This window comes from Salmo salar, chromosome ssa04 (assembly GCF_905237065.1).
Source record: "Salmo salar chromosome ssa04, Ssal_v3.1, whole genome shotgun sequence".
Lineage (NCBI taxonomy): Eukaryota > Metazoa > Chordata > Actinopteri > Salmoniformes > Salmonidae > Salmo > Salmo salar.
The window spans coordinates 48,801,600-48,820,955 of NC_059445.1; the positions used below are offsets into that span (position 1 = coordinate 48,801,600).

Below are 19,356 nucleotides of genomic sequence, written 5' to 3' on the forward strand. Positions count from 1 at the left end.
TGTGATGGTGAGAATAATGAGTAGTCAGGAAAGCAAAATTCCAATCTGATATACATGGGGTGCATTAGCTCTCTCAATTGAAGGTGATAGGGGAGGCCATGGGTGGTTGAGAGCCTGGAAATCCTCTGGCTCTTTGACTCATCCAACCCTGAGTGTTAAATATGTATCCTGTGATGTCAGCTTAAGTGTATTGAATTATTGAGGCAGGGCTGGACTTCATCTGGTGAGGAATGAGTAAAATCAATAATTCAAATTTGAACAAACAGGTAACACAAATCGAGTTTGATAGGTATTAGTGGGAGTAGAGCATTTGTTTTGCTTTTATACTGTATAAATAGTACATTCCTTTAAGAAATACTTACAGTAACGTTACTATCAAATTACAATTCCAAGTCAAATCTAACAAGCAGTGTATCCAAATGACTGTGGGCCTACTACTATTCAAGTAATGTCATTGGTCTTGTAGGGACTGTTCTTGAATAATAATGATCACTTATAGAAACATTTATTTTGCAGGGCTCTTCGAAAAAACAGAATACAAACTATTGAGGAGGGAATATTTTCTGGCATGCCTAACCTGATAGACTTGTGAGTTAACTCTACTTCACACAACATTACATGGGTCAAATAATGTAGTAATATGTCCAAATGCAGTAATGTATTTCATTGTTGAAAATATTTTTAAACTTCATTTAAATTTAAACTTTGTCATTCCAGGGACGTATCTTTAAACAAAATTGAGGAGTTCTCACCAACTATATTTACAAATCTTCAAAACCTAAAACAGTTGTAAGTATATCCAATGACTATTTGCATCCTAGCCCTGATATATTTATTGTTTTGAAAGATGTTCTCGTTATGGATTTACTGAAAGCGTTTGATCCGCTTTGTACGATCAAGTAGGCCAAATGATAACTTTATATTGTTGAGTTTCAGTTGATTAACTTTACTTTTCGTCGATCTGGCATTGAGGACATGTTGACCTCAGAGTGGAGGGGAAATAAATCAAAGTGATATAACCTGCCCTGTATTGATGTCCCGTCCCCCCCCCCCCCGTCCCCCCCCTCTTCTCTCAGGAACATCTCAAATAACCCTCTGACTCATATCTATGATGATCAGTTTGACATGTTTGTCAATTTGCAATCTCTGTAAGTAACGTATTTCATACTTATGTAACATGGTTTACTAGTTTTAGGGAATTTGAGAAATAGTGACTTTTCTGTTTCCCCTCAGGAGTATAGAGGAGATCGACATACCAAACATCAGTATTCAGATGTTTCGCTCTCTTAGGAACTTGGCCCATATGTGAGTACCGGTATATCTTATGTCTTCATTTATTATTCTTATGACATCAACATTTAATTTCATGTGTCCATACTGTATAAACAGCAAGGCACTAAGCCTGTAGAAGCTGCTAATGGAATTTCATAATTTTTAAGTAGCTTACTGTAAAGGGTAAAAACGGGCTAAATATAGTATGAGTAAATGTCTAAACATTTGTTGCCAATTACCTACCAACAACTAATGAATTCATGGCTTCGTATGCATGCATAATACAGGACTATTTAAAAGTGTCTGATAAGCTACTTACTTATTAGCAGCTTATACAAGCTTAATTAGGCCACTATACAGCAAATTGATGCCTAAAATGAACAGCTATCTTTCTTGGCGTGTAGTGAGGTCTTGTTACTGCAAATAATGTTTAATCAACAATGTTTAATCAGCACAGGTCAGGTCCACACTGCATACAAAGTACCAAAGCCTGGTTAGAGGCCAATTCAGCACTGTATTTAACTACATCCATTTGTCAGCTAATTATTCTCTGATAAAGCATACTGTATACCCTAAACCTACCTGTCAACCATATCAATATAAAAGTGAAACTGTCAACATGATCAATAAAACTTCAGAAGGAAGTTTGTTCAAAAGTGATTAATTGTGATATTGTCATCGTTTTCTTATTGACCCAGTTATTTTAAGAAATTTGAATACTGTGGCTACTCTCCTAATGTGCGAAGTTGCAAGCCAAACACTGACGGGATTTCAACATTTGAGAATCTTCTTGCGAACATCATCCTTCGCGTTTTTGTGTGGGTGGTGGCCTTCATCATCTGCTTTGGCAACGTCTTTGTGATATGCCTGCGGTCTTGCATTGCATCCGAAAACCAGCACCACACCATGGCCATCATATCACTGTGCTGTGAGTAGACTACCTCAACGCAATGAGGGCAGCAATTACTTCACATAACTTGTACTTAGCCAACTAATTATTTTTTGAGATACATTGAGCAGCAGACAGTGCATAAACAACTAATCTCATGAAAAGCTATGCATACGAACTAATTGCTCTGAAATCCATCACATCTGTTAGGTGCTGACTGCTTGATGGGAGTATACCTGTTCTTCATTGGTGCATTCGACATCAAATACTGTGGAGAGTACAACAGACACGCCCAGCTGTGGATGGAGAGCATGCAGTGCCAGTTGATTGGCTCTCTGGCCATGCTGTCCACTGAGGTGTCAGTCATGCTTCTGACCTACATGACTATGGAGAAGTACCTGTGCATTGTGTTCCCCTTCCACAACTACAGAGCCGGACGGAAACAGACACTCTGCTACCTCATCTTCATCTGGGTCCTGGGTTTCATAATCGCCGTCATTCCCCTTTGGGACAAGCAGACGTTTGGGAATTACTACGGCAGGAATGGAGTGTGTTTTCCACTTCACTCAGACGAGATGGAGAAACCAGGTGCCCGATGCTACTCCACTGGAATATTTCTGGGTAAGAGGAACATAGGAATCAGCCCTGATGGTGGGGATTCTGCAAGATAATGAGGACAATATAACAATGAGGATGCAATTCCACAGGCCTTGGATTTTGCAATAGCTTTACACTGATTATGGTTTTGCTGACATAATTCTGTTTTATTCAATGCTTATATCAGGACAGTATATTATAGTGTATGTATTTCACATTTTGTCTTTCAGGGTTGAATCTCTTTGCATTCGTCATGATCGTCTTCTCCTACACCAGCATGTTTTACTCTGTACAGAAAACTGCTAAGACAGCAAGACAGTCCGTCTACAACAAGGAGGTCTCTATAGCCAAGAGGTTTTTCTTCATCGTTTTCACAGATGCCATGTGTTGGACACCTATATTTCTCCTAAAGATCCTCTCTCTTTTACAAGTGGAAATAGCAGGTAAACCAGATACATGTGGTTGTATGATTACTACTATTAAATGGCTATAATTTTGTTTAATCTTTGTGGCCTCATCCCCTTCCTCCTCATCCTCCCTTTCCTCCAGGAACGATCGTTCTATGGGTGGTGATCTTCATCCTGCCCATCAATAGTGCCCTAAACCCCATCCTGTACACCATCACCACCAGCTCCTTCCAGGAGAGACTGAAACTCTGCCTAAAGGCCAAGTGCAGACAAACTGGGCTCAGGGAAACTTCCCAAAAAGTATCTGAAGTCTACGAGAACCCCAGCCCTCCTCCTTAACAAAAAGGAACCTCTCAGTCAGGGAGCTGGCCAACCCTCCTGGGTATGCAGGCTTTTATTCCAGTCCTTCTGGAACACACCTGATTCAGATCAAGATCTTGCAGATCATCTGATTAATAGGATCAGTGTGTTTGAGCAGGGCTTGAGCAAAGCCTGCATTCCGAGTAGCTCTCCAGGAGGAGGGTTGGCTATCCATGCTCTTATGTATTTGATATGGGGAGTGATGTAATCATTCTTTACCAGCAAGAGAACCGTGTGGCTCAGTTGGTAGAGCATGGTGTTTGCAACACCAGGGTTGTGGGTTCGATTCCCACGGGGAACCAGTACGGGAAATAAAAATTATGAAATGTATGCATTCACTACTGTAAGTCGCTCTGGATAAGAGCGTCTGCTAAATGACTAAAATGTAAAAATGAGAACAAATTCTCTGGGAACCAATTTATTGTGAAATATTTTGTGTGAATACATAATGTACAGTTACTGTAAACACAGATGTGCAGAATCAACATATTTTCCCTACCCAAATTACACTGAGTACACCAAACATTAGGAACACCTTCCTAATATTGATTTGCACCCCCCCCCCCCCTTTGCCCTCGGAACAGGTATCAGAGCAAGGCATCTACTACCGTACCCCATTCAAAGGTGCTTTAATCTTTCATTTGTCTTGCCCATTCACCCTCTGAAAGGCACACATACACATTCCACACCTCAATTGTCTCAAGGCTTAAAAATCCTTCTTAAACCAGTCTCCTCCCCTTCATCTACACTGATTGAAGTGGATTTAGCAAGTAACATCAATAAGGGATCATAGCTTTCACCTGGATTCATCTGGTCAGTCTGTCATGGAAAGAGCAACTGTTCTTAATGATTTGTATACTCATTGCACATGCATTGTAGAAATGTATAATAAAAAAAATCAACAAATATGGAATTGAAACAGTGTAAATTAGTGATATGTTTCAGGTTTTAGTGTGTGACATTTGGTAAATGTCACATTCTGATGCAGTGATACGGCTTGCTTCAAGCTCAACTGTGACAAGAAAATAAACAAGAAAACAAATTATGGGGGTGAAAAAGGGGCCGGGGGATTTAGGGAGAGAATACACTTTTCACAACATCTATTGCTTTTGTAATATGTTTACAGTCAGAGCCGTATAATACAAATAGTTAGTAAATGGAGAATAAAGAGTAATAGATGAGACGAATTAGATAATGACTTTGTGGGCTAAGATGTTAAATTATTTACTACTGCTTCAATGATAATTACAACAGCCTGTTATGTGTTACAAAAAAATGATTAAGTTAAAAATACACTGTAGTTCACAGAACTGTGTTTATGGTTATTGTTTCCACACAATTGTTTAAATTATTCAATGGGCGTAATTCCAGTTAGGAGCACTGGTTACTAGTGTATGTACTGTATGTAAAGCATATGGCATAAGACAACACTGAAAAAGGTTAAAAGCATTCAGTCATTGCATAACTCGGATTAAGATTAGATCAAACAAAACATCATCCCTGTACATAATGCCCAACAGAAAAATATGACCATGGACCATGGTTACATTCTGTAGAGACACTTATAGTCACTTACATACTGGTAGTCACATTCATACGACTCAAACAAGGACTCAATAATACAGACATAAATAAAACACTGATTACTGAGACACAATAGATAGGGAAGATATCGAGTCAGTTGTACAACTGAATGCCTTCAACTGAAATGTGTCTTCCACATTTAACCCAAACCCTTTGAATCAGAGCAGTGCAGGGGGGTGCCTTAATCAACATCCACATCACCCAGGGAACAGTGGGTTAACTGCCTTGCTCAGGGGCAGAACAACAGATGTTTACCTTGTCAGCTCAGGGATTCGATCCAGAAACCTTCCGGTTACTGGCCCAACGCGCTAACCACTAGGCTACCTGCCACACTTACAGTCAATCAGCAAGCTACACTAACGTTTCCAAAAGCTCGGGCTGTCTGTCCACCGTGGAGCATGCTACAATCCTTTCCCCTTCTCATTGTGATAGCAAATTACCCATGAATAAATATTTAACTGACATCAAAGTTTGATTTATTCTAACGTTTGACCTCCGCGCTTATATCTTATAGTTTGGGCCTTGGTGAACAGATATTTGCCCATTTAAAAAATGTCTCTGTTCCTATTTTTAAACTTCTGAAGATCTGGGGAAGAAGACTGATCCCTAGAGCTCTGCAGCTAAATTAAAGTGAGAGGAGTTTAACCAGTTAGACTTATAAAGATAGGAGTAAAAGGAAGAGACATAACAGGAAGTCCAGAGTAGAGCCCCCTCTTGAGATGTTTAACATACAGTGTGTGATGATAAACACTTGAGTAATACAAGCAGTTGATGAGAATGTACAGCCGAAGCAAGGCCTGGGAGGGGGGTCTACTAAGCTAACATATGGAATTGTTTTAAGATGGTCCTACCATGGATCATATTCAAATAGCAAGGTAAGGTGCCATTCTTATGTTTGAGACGCAGCGAATCACAGTAGTAAAATATATTAGCTCTGTGAATTTATCATGAAGAAATTGCATAGCATACAGAACAAACAGGAATGGCTGCTAAAGAGCTCTCCTGAATTATTCCATGGCATTTTAGCATTCTCGCCTTTAGTCTTGCTCCTTTCACAGCAGCATTAAAATGGGAACTGATATGTAAGTATCATAAGTAAAGCTATCAACACAATTGTCCTAATCTAACCTAGTCTTTCACAAGAATGGATTTTGCATATATAAACTATTTTATTTACTTCAGATTACTTTTGAATATGTTATCGTGAGTTAATGCATAGACTTGTTTAGAATATTGCTACCAATTCCACAGTGGCTCATAATGGGAAATCAGTACAATCTGAGTGTCCACATCCTGACAGTCCTATGTCGATGACACTGTGGAGAGTTTGTCAGGTAGATGTAACATAATGCTACAGATTGGCACTCTAAATGTGAGTAATTGTGAGCCGTAGGCAGCACGTGTCTGAGGTGGGCTGTATGGCCATCTCAGAGCTCAAAGCTTTGTCTCTGTTCCTCTCGCTGTGAGCACAGGGAAGGAGCCCCGTATCCTAGCAACTTCCACTGCACAGAGATGGCCAAACACTTTGCAGTACCACTCAGGTGATCGTCCCCTGAAAAATGACAACACAAGGTCAAATAAGACATTCTGATCCAATTACATACTTCAATAACAGTGGAGGTTCACCCACTCAGAAAGACATATCAATAGCATTCACATTATGACTGTTTTTAAATGGCAAGGTGCAAATTATTTGCATGAACTCGAGGTCAACATGTTGTGCGAAGGCATCAATTAGCCATTTAAATCATCACAAAAAGCATGGTGTCCAATAGAGATGAATGCATAGCTGGTTCCTACCGGAGGTCCGCTCTGCAGTAGTGCGTCAGCCTGGACCGGCCCATCCCAGAGGGCTCAATCAGGAACCGTGAGGTTAGCAGCACTGCCCGTAGCCCCGCTTCCAGGTGAACGTTGTCACGGTCCACAGAGGAGGACACTAGCAGACATAGGCCCCGAGGAAGGTCTCTACACCACCGCCTAATCAGGAGACAAATAGAGCAAGGGTCATTGCTCTCATCTTTGGTTTCAATCAACAGCCTGAAGATTTAACAATTCACCTTACTAAATCAACAACTTGTTGACTAACCCTGAGAAAAGGGAAGACATAAGAATGATTGGTCTCTGGCCACTGCCCTTCAGTCCATGTCTCCCAATGAGGCCTTGGATAGAGCACCTGGCAAGACAGACAGTTATTAAACAGCTATTCTCGTCCGTCATGCGTACCTCAGCACTACGAAGTCCCTGCGGGGATGAGGTGCCATGCTGTCTGTCACAAAGTGATACACCTCTGTGTTGTCCTCTAGAGCCTCGATTACACGGCTGTGTAGTAGGTCGTCATCCCACAGGTGGCGCTCACGTAGAACTCTGTGCAACACCGTCTGGGGCGGGGCCTCAATCTCTGTGGTCACTTTCCAAAGACGGATGGGATGGCCGTCCCCTACCTGAAGAGAACAAATGGATTGTGATTTTATGGTTCAGGACTGAACCGTATACTGTAGCTTTAACAAGCTAGCTAACATGCCTTCACTCTTCAAAGTGGACAGGATTCATTCCATCCAGGATTCATTCATTCCAACAGCAAAAGAAGCTATGCCAAATGGTAAATTCATTTTCCAGTCATACAAAGATTAAAGGCCATACTGTCGTGACAATGTAGGGCAAAATTCAAACTCATTTTCTCTTCAAAATAAAATTTTTGGCAAACATGCTCCTGTGATTGAATGACCGCTAGGGGGCCCCAACCCAAAACATTTAGAAATAAAATATTTAATATATTTTATGACGCTGAAAAATTTTCATAAATATATATATAATTAGCCATCTATTTATAATTATTATTATTATTATGGAAAGGGAAAGGAGGATACCTAGTCAATTGTACAACTGAATGCCTTCAAATTAAATGTGTCTTCTGCAATTAACCCAATCTCTCTGAATCAGGGGGCGGGGGCCTGATTATTATTATTTGTAGTTATTTTTTAATGGAACTCAGTCAGGGTCTCAACTTACTGTTAAGAGTTAGAAAAGAAGAATACAAGGTGCAAGGTGCAATTTTGAAATGTGGAAGTGAATTAGCAGTTTTCCACTCGTTATGTCAGTCACTGACAGTCACTCAGTTAGCCTATGTCAACATTTTTTTTTTTGATTGCTAAGGTAGTCTAGTCAGCTATCTAAACCTTGTAGTAAACATCACCAAATGACCGACCGGGCACGCAGGGCATGTGCCCAGGAGCCCTGACCTCCAGGGGGCCCCCATTGATTTTGTTAGTCACTCCCACTCGAATATCTTATGAAAAAATGTGTAGAATTGCAGAAAATTAGCTTAGAAACTGCAAATATTTCTCACCACCCAATGGCAAAATGTGTAGAATTGCAGGACATTACCTTTGAAACTGCAACATTTTCTCTCCGCCCATGGAAAGATTTGTAAAATTGCATGAAATTTGTTTTAAAACTGCAAAATGTTCGTTACACCCCATGGCAAAATGAGTAGAATTGCAGGAAATGAACTTTAACACTGAAATGCACTAAAATGTTTTGCCCGTGAGGTGGAGGGGCCCCCCCAACCAAATCTCGCTTAGGACCCTCAAAAGGATAGACGCGCTTCTGCCTGCAGGAAAAACTAATATTAGTATGATTGAGCAGTAAATTCTGCTCTTGTATGAGAACAGACAGCATTAGTATCAGCATGCAGCAGAGTCACTGAGCTGTACCTTCTTGTAGGTCAGCTCTATGTTCTCTGGGCCTGGGGCACTGTGCCATCCTTTGCTCTTTGCTATGGCCTCCCTCAATACAGCTTGGATGTTATCCTCCAGGTAGGCTCTGTAATCCACAGGATTGCCCTTCATGTTCAGGCCCAGGCCGTAGAGAGGGAGTGGCTGGGCGTCTGCTGCGACGTAGGAGTTCCGCGACAGCAACATCATCTCATGAGGGATCTGTCACACCAAATAAGGAAATTGGGTTATTTTTTTAATGAATTACAGAGATGTATATAGCGGTTTTCATGTACGTATAGTGTAGCCTACTGAATTCCTCTGAAAGTACATCAAGTTCATATCCGATATCACATTTATTCTATGTACGGTACACTGTGATAACATGATTATTTCAGTCATTCTAAAACAAATCTTTCTTAAAACCTGTTATGGCTAGGGGGCAGTATTTTCACGGCTGGATAAAAAATGTACCCGATTTAATCTGGTTACTACTCCTGCCCAGTAACTAGCATATGCATATAATTATTGGCTTTGGATAGAAAACACTCCAAAGTTTCTAAAACTGTTTGAATGGTGTCTGTGAGTATAACAGAACTCAAATGGCAGGTCAAAACCTGAGAGATTCCTTTACAGGAAGTGGCCTGTCTGACCATTTATTGTCTTTCTTTGACATCTCTTTCTAAAACTAAGGATCTTTGCGGTAACGTGACACTTCCCACGGCTCCAATAGGCTCTCAGAGCCCGGGAAAAACCTGAATGTCGTCATTCCAGCCCCAGGCTGAAACACATTATCGCCTTTCTCAAGTGGCCGATCAAGGGACTGTGGGCTTAGGCGCGTGCACTGGCCACCCCCGTCTTTGTGTTTTTTCCTCTGTTTGCAGAAAATGAGATTCCCGGTCGGAATATTATCGCTTTTTTACAAGATAAATTGCATAAAAATTGATTTTAAACAGCGGTTGACATGCTTCGAAGTACGGTAATGGAATATTTAAAAAATAATTGTCACGAAATGTGCCATGCGCGCGACCCTGATTTACCATTTCGGATAGTTTCTGGAACGCACGAACAAAACGCCGCTATTCGGATATAACGATGGATTATTTTGGACCAAACCAACATTTGTTATTGAAGTAGCAGTCCTGGGAGTGCATTCTGACAAAGACAACAAAAGGTAATCAAACTTTTGTAATAGTAAATCTGATTTTGGTGAAGGCTAAACTTGCCGGGTGTCTAAATAGCTAGCCCGTGATGGCTGGGCTATGTACTTAGAATATTGCAAAATGTGCTTTCACCAAAAAGTTATTTTAAAATCGGACATACGAGTGCATAGAGGAGTTCTGTATCTATAATTCTTAAAATAATTGTTATGCTTTTTGTCAACGTTTATCGTGAGTAATTTAGTAAATTGTTAGTAAATTCCCTGGAAGTTTGCGGGGGGTATGCTAGTTCTGAACGTCACATGCTAATGTAAAAAGCTGTTTTTTGATATAAATATGAACTTGATTGAACAAAACATGCATGTATTGTATAACATAATGTCCTAGGTGTGTCATCTGATGAAGATCATCAAAGGTTAGTGCTGCATTTAGCTGTCTTCTGGGTTTTTGTGACATTATATGCTAGCTTGAAAAATGGGTGTCTGATTATTTCTGGCTGGGTACTCTGCTGACATAATCTAATGTTTTGCTTTCGCTGTAAAGCCTTTTTGAAATCGGACAGTGTGGTTAGATAAAGGAGAGTCTTGTCTTTAAAATGCTGTGAAATAGTCATATGTTTGAAAAAAATTTGTATTTTTGAGGAATTTGTAATTCACGCCACGCCTATCATTGGATATTGGAGCAGGTGTTCCGCTAGCGGAACGTCTAGATGTAAGAGGTTAAAAATAAACCAGTATTTAAATGGGTCACATTTTTTTTAACAATAGTCAATGCAGCTGGATGGTGTTTTGTTAGAGACTGATTGTCCGGAAGGATCATGCTATTCAGAACAGAGATAATTTACTTCAAGGACTATAGATTCACTATTCTGTATTATACCTGGAATAATTTCTTGCATTCCACAATCATGTGGCTGAGTCCTTGACTGGCAGCCATGTTCTCACTCAGGTCCTTGTGGTCTGGTTTTCCACCTGCCCCCTTTCGGTGGATTAACCTGGCAGAAAGATGGAACACTGTCAACACACATCACAATCATCCTCTAAGCTTTGAGTTCAATCACAGTACAATGTTGTCAATATGCAGCATTTTGATGAGGAAATAGTCAAGAGGAAAATGAATGGTCCAACACTGTCTGACCTCTGTAGTTTTGTTTAGGGTCCATTTTGACATGACACATCCATGAGGATGATAATAAGCAGAATGTTGGGGCATTTCTTTAACCCAGAGGAAAACAACTGGTCCAACACTGTCAGTCCTAGGTAATTTTGTTTGTACAAAATGTTGACTTGAATCATCAATCAGAATGGGTATAGCGGAGCCACTAAAGCACTCATGTTTCCTAATGGTGATGAATGTAGGAGTGCAAGAGAATACACCAGAGGGAGCTCTGGGCGTCATTTAAAAACAATGATCCAGCTGCAAAGGCATTAAGTGCCATGCAGCACATGCCAAAACAAATCAATACATGCCACGATACACACATATACAGACACACGCATACCAGTACATACCTAGGGGAGGTGCCCTCCTTCTTGGAGACGTTGAGGTGCAGGATGGAGGGGGCCAGGCACACGGCCAGGTTCCCAGCTGTCATCTGGTTCTCCTCAGCAGAAGCGATGTCACTGAGGAAGTAGAGCAGGGTCTGCAGGACCTCCCGGTTCTCATCAGGCAGCAGGATGACTGCAGCCTGGGCTGCCTGAAGACGCATGTCCTTAGGGACACCTGAGAAATACACATGACAGATACCATCACCATCTTTGGAATCTCTGATGTTCTGATGTGTAAGATGGTAATTTGACTGAGAACACAGACCAAAGCTGGTGTCTGAACGTCAATTGTTATGTTCATTTTAAGATGCTATTTTAAAATATGAGAATTAACCAATGATATCAGGTCATGATACCTGGTCATGATTACAGACACCTGTGTGTGTCTTTTGACACTATATAAATGAGTCACCCCGCAGTGTTTGTCATTATATCCTGATGAAGACAGCTTGTCTGTCGAAACGTTGGACATTACATTTTTGCATCTGAGATCCTAGAGTGTGCAGCTCTCCTTTATTTTTTTACGTTTTAAGATCTTAGCATGATAATGAAGAAACTGATGACATCTGAATGAACCTGGTAATTATAGCAGTAGACATTCCATATAGATTACAACCAGACATCAAATCTAGATGATGACTTAATGCCATGTTTGTAAAACCTCTATAAATCCTAACTGCAGCTGTAAAATCCTAGCTGGGGGACATCATAGAGTACTGTATCATTATTATGCCTCTCAATAAGCTGATTGACTTCTCAGAGGAGACTATCTAGTCAATGATTTAAATCTGAGAATTATGTGCTGAGGGGTAATCTGAAGTAGACACAGGAGTTCAGTGCTTTCCAGAGTGGGTGGGGAGCGCTTAGTGCAGGGATGGGCAACTTAGGGACTACAAAAAATTTGAACTCCTCATGAGGGGCCCCAGTGACTTTCAGTGACTGACATAACAAGACAAAAACTACTGATGCACAACTACCTTTCAAAATTGCACTATTCTAACTCTCAAGAGTAACGGTTTTTTTGTGGGGGGGGCGTTTTTGTAAATTTATCCATGGGCCTACAAAACGGGGGGGGGGGGGTTGCCCACAGGCCGCCAGTTACCCTCCCTGGCTTAGAGCCACTGACTCACAATGGTAGATCTGCAGGAAGGTATCAGTGAGCTTGGTGGTGAGGACGGGCTCAGGCAGGTCTCTGAAGTACTGTTTCAGCAGGTCAGCCACGTCATAGGCTGATTGGCCCTGGTAGCTCACATGGTCTGGAGAATTTTCATTCAGCTTCCGCAGAGTCTGGATCCTAGACTTCACCCCAGACTTACGGAAAATGCCAACCTTGACAGGAAAAGTAGAGAAAAACTGTTATTAATGTCACTGGTGTATTAGCATAATTCATAAACTTCAATGCATTATCATACACTGCTCAAAAAAATAAAGGGAACACTAAAATAACACATCCTAGATCTGAATGAATGAAATAATCTTATTAAATACTTTTTTCTTTACATAGGTGAATGTGCTGACAACAAAATCACACAAAAATAATCAATGGAAATCCAATTTATCAACCCATGGAGGTCTGGATTTGGAGTCACACTCAAAATTAAAGTGGAAAACCACACTACAGGCTGATCCAACTTTGATGTAATGTCCTTAAAACAAGTCAAAATGAGGCTCAGTATTGTGTGTGGCCTCCACGTGCCTGTATGACCTCCCTACAACGCCTGGGCATGCTCCTGATGAGGTGGCAGATGGTCTCCTGAGGGATCTCCTCCCAGACCTGGACTAAAGCATCCGCCAACTCCTGGACAGTCTGTGGTGCAACGTGGCGTTGGTGGATGGAGCGAGACATGATGTCCCAGATGTGCTCAATTGGATTCAGGTCTGGGGAACGGGCGGGCCAGTCCATAGCATCAATGCCTTCCTCTTGCAGGAACTGCTGACACACTCCAGCCACATGAGGTCTAGCATTGTCTTGCATTAGGAGGAACCCAGGGCCAACCGCACCAGCATATGGTCTCACAAGGGGTCTGAGGATCTCATCTCGGTACCTAATGGCAGTCAGGCTACCTCTGGCGAGCACATGGAGGGCTGTGCGGCCCCCCAAAGAAATGCCACCCAACACCATGACTGACCCACCGCCAAACCGGTCATGCTGGAGGATGTTGCAGGCAGCAGAACGTTCTCCACGGCGTCTCCAGACTCTGTCACGTCTGTCACGTGTTCAGTGTGAACCTGCTTTCTTCTGTGAAGAGCACAGGGCGCCAGTGGCGAATTTGCCAATCTTGGTGTTCTCTGGCAAATGCCAAACGTCCTGCACGGTGTTGGGCTGTAAGCACAACCCCCACCTGTGGACGTCGGGCCCTCATACCACCCTCATGGAGTCTGTTTCTGACCGTTTGAGCAGACAGATGCACATTTGTGGCCTGCTGGAGGTCATTGTGGAGGGCTCTGGCAGTGCTCCTCCTGCTCCTCCTTGCACAAAGGCGGAGGTAGCGGTCCTGCTGCTGGGTTGTTGCCCTCCTACGGCCTCCTCCACGTCTCCTGATGTACTGGCCTGTCTCCTGGTAGCGCCTCCATGCTCTGGACACTACGCTGACAGACACAGCAAACCTTCTTGCCACAGCTCGCATTGATGTGCCATCCTGGATGAGCTGCACTACCTGAGCCACTTGTGTGGGTTGTAGACGCTGTCTCATGCTACCACTAGAGTGAAAGCACCGCCAGCATTCAAAAGTGACCAAAACATCAGCCAGGAAGCATAGGAACTGAGACGTGGTCTGTGGTCCCCACCTGCAGAACCACTCCTTTATTGGGGGTGTCTTGCTAATTGCCTATAATTTCCACCTGTTGTCTATTCCATTTGCACAACAGCATGTGAAATGTATTGTCAATCAGTGTTGCTTCCTAAGTGGACAGTTTGATTTCACAGAAGTGTGATTGACTTGGAGTTACATTGTGTTGTTTAAGTGTTCCCTTTATTTTTTTGAGCAGTGTATATATAATGTATCACCAATTACATGAAATCTCACTACAATGGAAATAACATAATATATCTAGAGTGGAACACATACTAAAGTTATAAGGTCATACACACAATGTAGCATGAGGGAACATATGATCACTTTGAGGGGATGAGAGTGACTGTACCTTTTCCAGACATTGGCTGCGGAGGTAGCGCATGGCCTGCTGAATGCCCTGGGGTAGGGGTTGCCCACTCCTTTTGACATTGATGATTGGTGGGACACCAAAAACCTGCTTGTCCCTGTAGTCAGGGACCTTACTTCTATTCATAAACTTAGGAATTGACCTGCCAAAACGGAGGAAAGGGGTGATTAGATTTAATCTTTTCATGTAGATATCAGCATATAGGTTGTTAGCTGAAATACATGTAATAATTCATATCTCGAAATTCATAGCATACTGTAGCGATGTATTTTTTTGTTGCATATTCCTATTTATTTCCGCAACAACACACTCACTCATCACAAATTGTAATCAAGCTAGTTACCTCCTAAAGACATGAATGACATCGGGCAAAAAGGGTGGGCTATCGCTGATCATAATGTTGATGATTGATGTACATCTGCTAGTTAGCTAGCTCAATAACTTTTTTATTGATTGTGATTCATCTTCAGTGCTCCTAAATAATAACTTAATAATATAATATTCATAATATTTCAACTCCTGATATATGGCTGGCTGGCTAGTAGCCTGTGTGAATATTTTAGTATATGGTGGTTAGCTAAAGTCGACTACCTCTGTGGCTGCTGCTGACACACATGTGCAACTCCCAACTGAAGAAAGGAGGGAGTTGGGTCATAGGTGCAGCTCCTCTTTATGTCTTTCTGCCTCTCTCTGCTGCACATATCAGCCAACCAGAACGAATATTGATGATGATTTAAATCAAGTGTTATCAAGTGTTATCAAGACCAACAGGCGCAATCAACGGACGGGGTCCGGGGCGGGGGTGGCAAACTTGATGACGTGACGTCAACTTGCGGGCAGTTGGATCAGAACAACAACGACAAAAACTGTATACAAAAAACTATATCCCCTCCCAAAACTGCATTTGGCGAGTGGGAGGGCAAGGGGTAGGTGCTCAAGCACAGGTAGACTATCAGTGCACGTGCCTGACCACAGGTAACATTAGATATTTTCCCTGGACATCTGATGTCTTTTTTTAATGAAAACTGTTTGGTCTAACGGTTTCCATTTTGTCTGATGAATATTCAAAAAATGCTTTTTCAGCTGAGGGATGAAGCTTAATTGGGTGACAGTACAAGAGGGGAGATAAATTAAAGTTGGAACCTTTTAGTATGGAGAATAAAACCTGCTAATTCACTGCTGACAACTGAGCGTGTCCTAAAATGGCCATTGCAAAGAAAAGGGGGATAACTAGTCAGTTGTTCATCTGAATGCATTCAATTTAAATGTGTCTTCCGCATTTGAATCAGGGAGGTGTGGGGGGCTGGCTTAATCGACATCCACATCATCTGCGCCTGGGGAACAGTGGGTTAAGTGCCTTGTTCAGGGGCAGAATGACAGGTTTTTACCTTGTCAGCTTAGGAATTCGATCCAGTAACCTTTTGGTTACTGCACAACGCTCCTACCCGCCAGGCTACCTAGTTTCTTTATGTTGGAAAATGTGATTTATTTTGGAGAAGCATGAGTCATCCGAATAGGAAATAAGAGCCTGAACGAGAGATGATTGTGAAATTGTACAAATCAAACTTTTTAACAGCCATCTTTATGAAAAGCAGATTTAACTGTTATAATACTATACATTAGCTGCAGACATGTAGATCAAAGGCTTTGCCATATGGAACACTGAATACAATTAATTTTAAAAAGCAACATCCTGACCACAAACAAAGCAATACTTGCTTCTGAGAAATTGGAAACATGAATCTCTTGAAATGAACCTTTCATTCCCTGGTTAAATGCATATCAAAGGTCAGTATAATAGAGTGCATAGAGTGCACTTCCCTACGTATTGGCCTTTATCTCAATTTCAGTCTCCACTCTCCAGTTCCCAAGGGCCCTCCACTCACCAGCTCCAGCCATGTTTGTTGGGTTCGCAGTACTTCTCCACGATAGCAGTGAGCCGGAGCAGAGAGAACTTCTGCAGCAGGTTAAGCTGAGCGGCTGACTGCCGGTTAATCTCCTGGGAGGCTGAAGTCAGGCTCGGCTTGTGAGAGTTCTGGAAACTATACCACCGTAGCTTCCTAGAGAGAGGGGAAATGTAATGGGAATAAAGATGAATGTTGATTGATAGAGATGCTATGAGCATCCATTTGTGGTATTTCTTAGAGACGGTTAAATTGTTTCATTCATGTGTCTATTATACTCTGTCTAAACTTCAAGAGCTATTTAAAATGTAAAATATGGATGAACCTGAACATGTTATCTTCATGTTTATAACATAATATGTATAATAATGTATACTCAGTGACCAGTTTATAAGGTACACCACCCCGTTCACAAAAATGGTTCACTCCTGCAGACAGTGAGTCACGTGGTTGTGGCTTGCTATATAAAGCAGGCATCGAGGCATTTAGTTACTGTTCGATTGAAAATGAGCGACCTAAGCGACTTTGAGTGTGGCATGATCATCAGCGCCAGGCGCGCCGGTTCCAGTATCTCAGAAACATCCAGCCTCCTGAGCTTTTCACGCATGACAGTGTCTAGGTTTTACCGAGAATGGCGTGACAAACAAAAAAACATTCAGTCAGCAGCAGTCCAGTGGGCGAAAGCAGCTCTTGATGACAGGTCGAAGGAGAATGGCAAGAATTGTGCAAGCGAACAGGTGGGGCACAAACAGACAGTACAACAGTGGTGTGTAGAACTGCATCTCGGAACGCACAACTCGTCGGTCCTGGTCACAGATGGGCTATTGCAGCAGATGACCACACTGGGTTCCACTCGTATTAGCTAAAAATAAGAAGAAGCAGTGGGCACTCGATCACCAACACTGTGTTAAGCGGAGCGACACAGTGGAACCCAAGAGCAGACTCAGATGAGGAAACAGGGATGAATTTTCACGATCACTGTCCTCGAACTCCCTGTCATTAATAATCCAAGGCGCAGCGTGCCGGTAATTCCACATCCTTTATTTAGAAGTGAAACCGAACAAAACAATAAACAGGATAAACAGAAAGAAACGTGACGTTCTGGGGCTGCTCAAAGGCAGCTACACAAAAACAAGATACCACAACTCAAGGAGGGAAAAAGGGCTGCCTAAGTATGGTTCCCAATCAGAGACAACGATAGACAGCTGCCTCTGATTGGAAACCATACCTGGCCAAAACATAGAAATAAAATACATAGAATGCCCACCTCATATCACACCCTGACCTAACTAAACAGAGAAAAACGTCTCTCTTAGGTCAGGGCGTGACAGTACCCCCCCCTCCCGGCCGCAAACCTGAACCTATAGGGGAGGGTCCGGTTGGGCATCTATACTTGGCGGCGGCTCTGGTTCGAGGCGTAGCCCCCACACCGCCCGCTGATCCCCCCGCTTCTGTGTCGCCGGTGGAGCCAGACCGCGTATCATCGCCGGAGGCTCTGAACTGCCGACCGCCGCTGAAGACTCCGGGCTGCAGGCCGCCGCTGAAGACTCCGGGCTGCAGACCGTCGCTGGAGTCTCCGGATTGGGGAGCGTCGCTGGAGGCTCCGGACTGGGGAGCGTCGCTGGAGGCGCCGGACTGGGGAGCGTCGCTGGAGGCGCCGGACTGGGGAGCGTCGCTGGAGGCTCCGGACTGGAGAGCGCCACTGGAGGCTCCGGACTGGAGAGCGTCGCTGGAGGCTCCGGACTGGAGAGCGTCGGTGGGAGCTGGCACGGGGAGTTGGCTCTGGTCTCCACCCTGACTCTGCCAAACTCCCTGTGTGCCCCCCCAAAAAATGTTTTGGGGGATGCCTCTCGTGCTTCCCTTGATGTTGGTTCTCCCCGGTCCAGCTCGTCTTCCCAGCAAGCGCACGCTGCTTGGCTTTCTTGTGGTGGGATCTTCTGTCACGATCACTGTCCTCGAACTCCCTGTCAAAAATAAGCCAAGGCGCAGCGTGCCGGTAATTCCACATCCTTTATTTAGAAGTGAAACCGAACAAAACAATAAACAGGATAAACAGAAAGAAACGTGACGTTCTGGGGCTGCTCAAAGGCAGCTACACAAAAACAAGATCCCACAACTCAAGGAGGGAAAAAGGGCTACCTAAGTATGGTTCCCAATCAGAGACAACGATAGACAGCTGCCTCTGATTGGAAACCATACCTGGCCAAAACATAGAAATAAAATACATAGAATGCCCACCCCATATCACACCTGACCTAACTAAACAGAGAAAAACAGCTCTCTCAGGTCAGGGCGTGACATGAATGAACCAAATATTTATTGTTACACAGGGAGATATGGAGTGCAGATCCGGGGAAGTTCGGATGAGTTGCAGAAAAAACAGATATGGAGACTGAGGTTGGAGTTAGCTGAGTAGAACAAGGTAAACAGGTCCATCCAAGGTACTGGTGGTGAGTAAAATCAGGAGCAAGGTAGTTGGGTGGTGAGATGTGGAACAGGAGCCAGCAACAGAGCAGTAATGAGCAGAGATTACAATTTGGCAGAGCGGAAGTGGCAGGACTGAGTATTTGTAGAGGTCTTGATTATGGAACAAGTTGCAGCTGGTAGGGATCTGCTCTGACTCCAGTACCCCTGTCTCCAACCACACAATCACACAGAGAGGGAGAGGGAGAGAGAGAGAGTGTACAGGGGGAGTAACTGCAGGTCAAGAAGACACAGGACGAACACCAGAGGGTGCAGCAGGAGCAGATGTGACACACTG

The 19,356-nt window shown here is 43.0% G+C and overlaps 2 protein-coding genes across 6 annotated transcripts in view; one reads left to right on the top strand and one right to left on the bottom strand.

Moving 5' to 3' along the window:
• Positions 1–4,271, top strand: part of LOC106603307 (relaxin receptor 1) — a 43,859-nt gene extending 39,588 nt beyond the window's left edge. Inside the window, exons 11-18 of one of the 3 annotated variants that reach the window (XM_045717039.1) lie at positions 517–588; positions 718–789; positions 1,077–1,148; positions 1,234–1,305; positions 2,019–2,200; positions 2,372–2,782; positions 2,989–3,201; positions 3,308–4,271. In XM_045717039.1, the coding sequence (XP_045572995.1) occupies positions 517–588; positions 718–789; positions 1,077–1,148; positions 1,234–1,305; positions 2,019–2,200; positions 2,372–2,782; positions 2,989–3,201; positions 3,308–3,504 (1,291 nt within the window). In that variant the 3' untranslated portion in view covers positions 3,505–4,271. Of the gene's footprint in view, positions 1–516; positions 589–717; positions 790–1,076; positions 1,149–1,233; positions 1,306–1,970; positions 2,201–2,371; positions 2,783–2,988; positions 3,202–3,307 lie in introns of all 3 variants that reach the window. The other 2 variants (XM_014196821.2, XM_014196822.2) reach the window with 2 other exon arrangements.
• Positions 4,272–4,315: 44 nt separating this feature from the next.
• The window catches only part of LOC106603308 (stAR-related lipid transfer protein 13), a 46,070-nt gene continuing 31,029 nt past the window's right edge, over positions 4,316–19,356 (bottom strand). Inside the window, exons 5-13 of one of the 3 annotated variants that reach the window (XM_045717037.1) lie at positions 16,578–16,751; positions 14,674–14,833; positions 12,660–12,858; positions 11,494–11,704; positions 10,862–10,976; positions 8,823–9,044; positions 7,333–7,550; positions 6,910–7,086; positions 4,316–6,661 (exon numbers count right to left, since the gene is read on the bottom strand). In XM_045717037.1, coding sequence (XP_045572993.1) covers positions 6,544–6,661; positions 6,910–7,086; positions 7,333–7,550; positions 8,823–9,044; positions 10,862–10,976; positions 11,494–11,704; positions 12,660–12,858; positions 14,674–14,833; positions 16,578–16,751 — 1,594 coding nt within the window. In that variant the 3' untranslated portion in view covers positions 4,316–6,543. Of the gene's footprint in view, positions 6,662–6,909; positions 7,087–7,195; positions 8,720–8,822; positions 9,045–10,861; positions 10,977–11,493; positions 11,705–12,659; positions 12,859–14,673; positions 14,834–16,577; positions 16,752–19,356 lie in introns of those variants that run through there. The other 2 variants (XR_006769628.1, XM_045717038.1) reach the window with 2 other exon arrangements.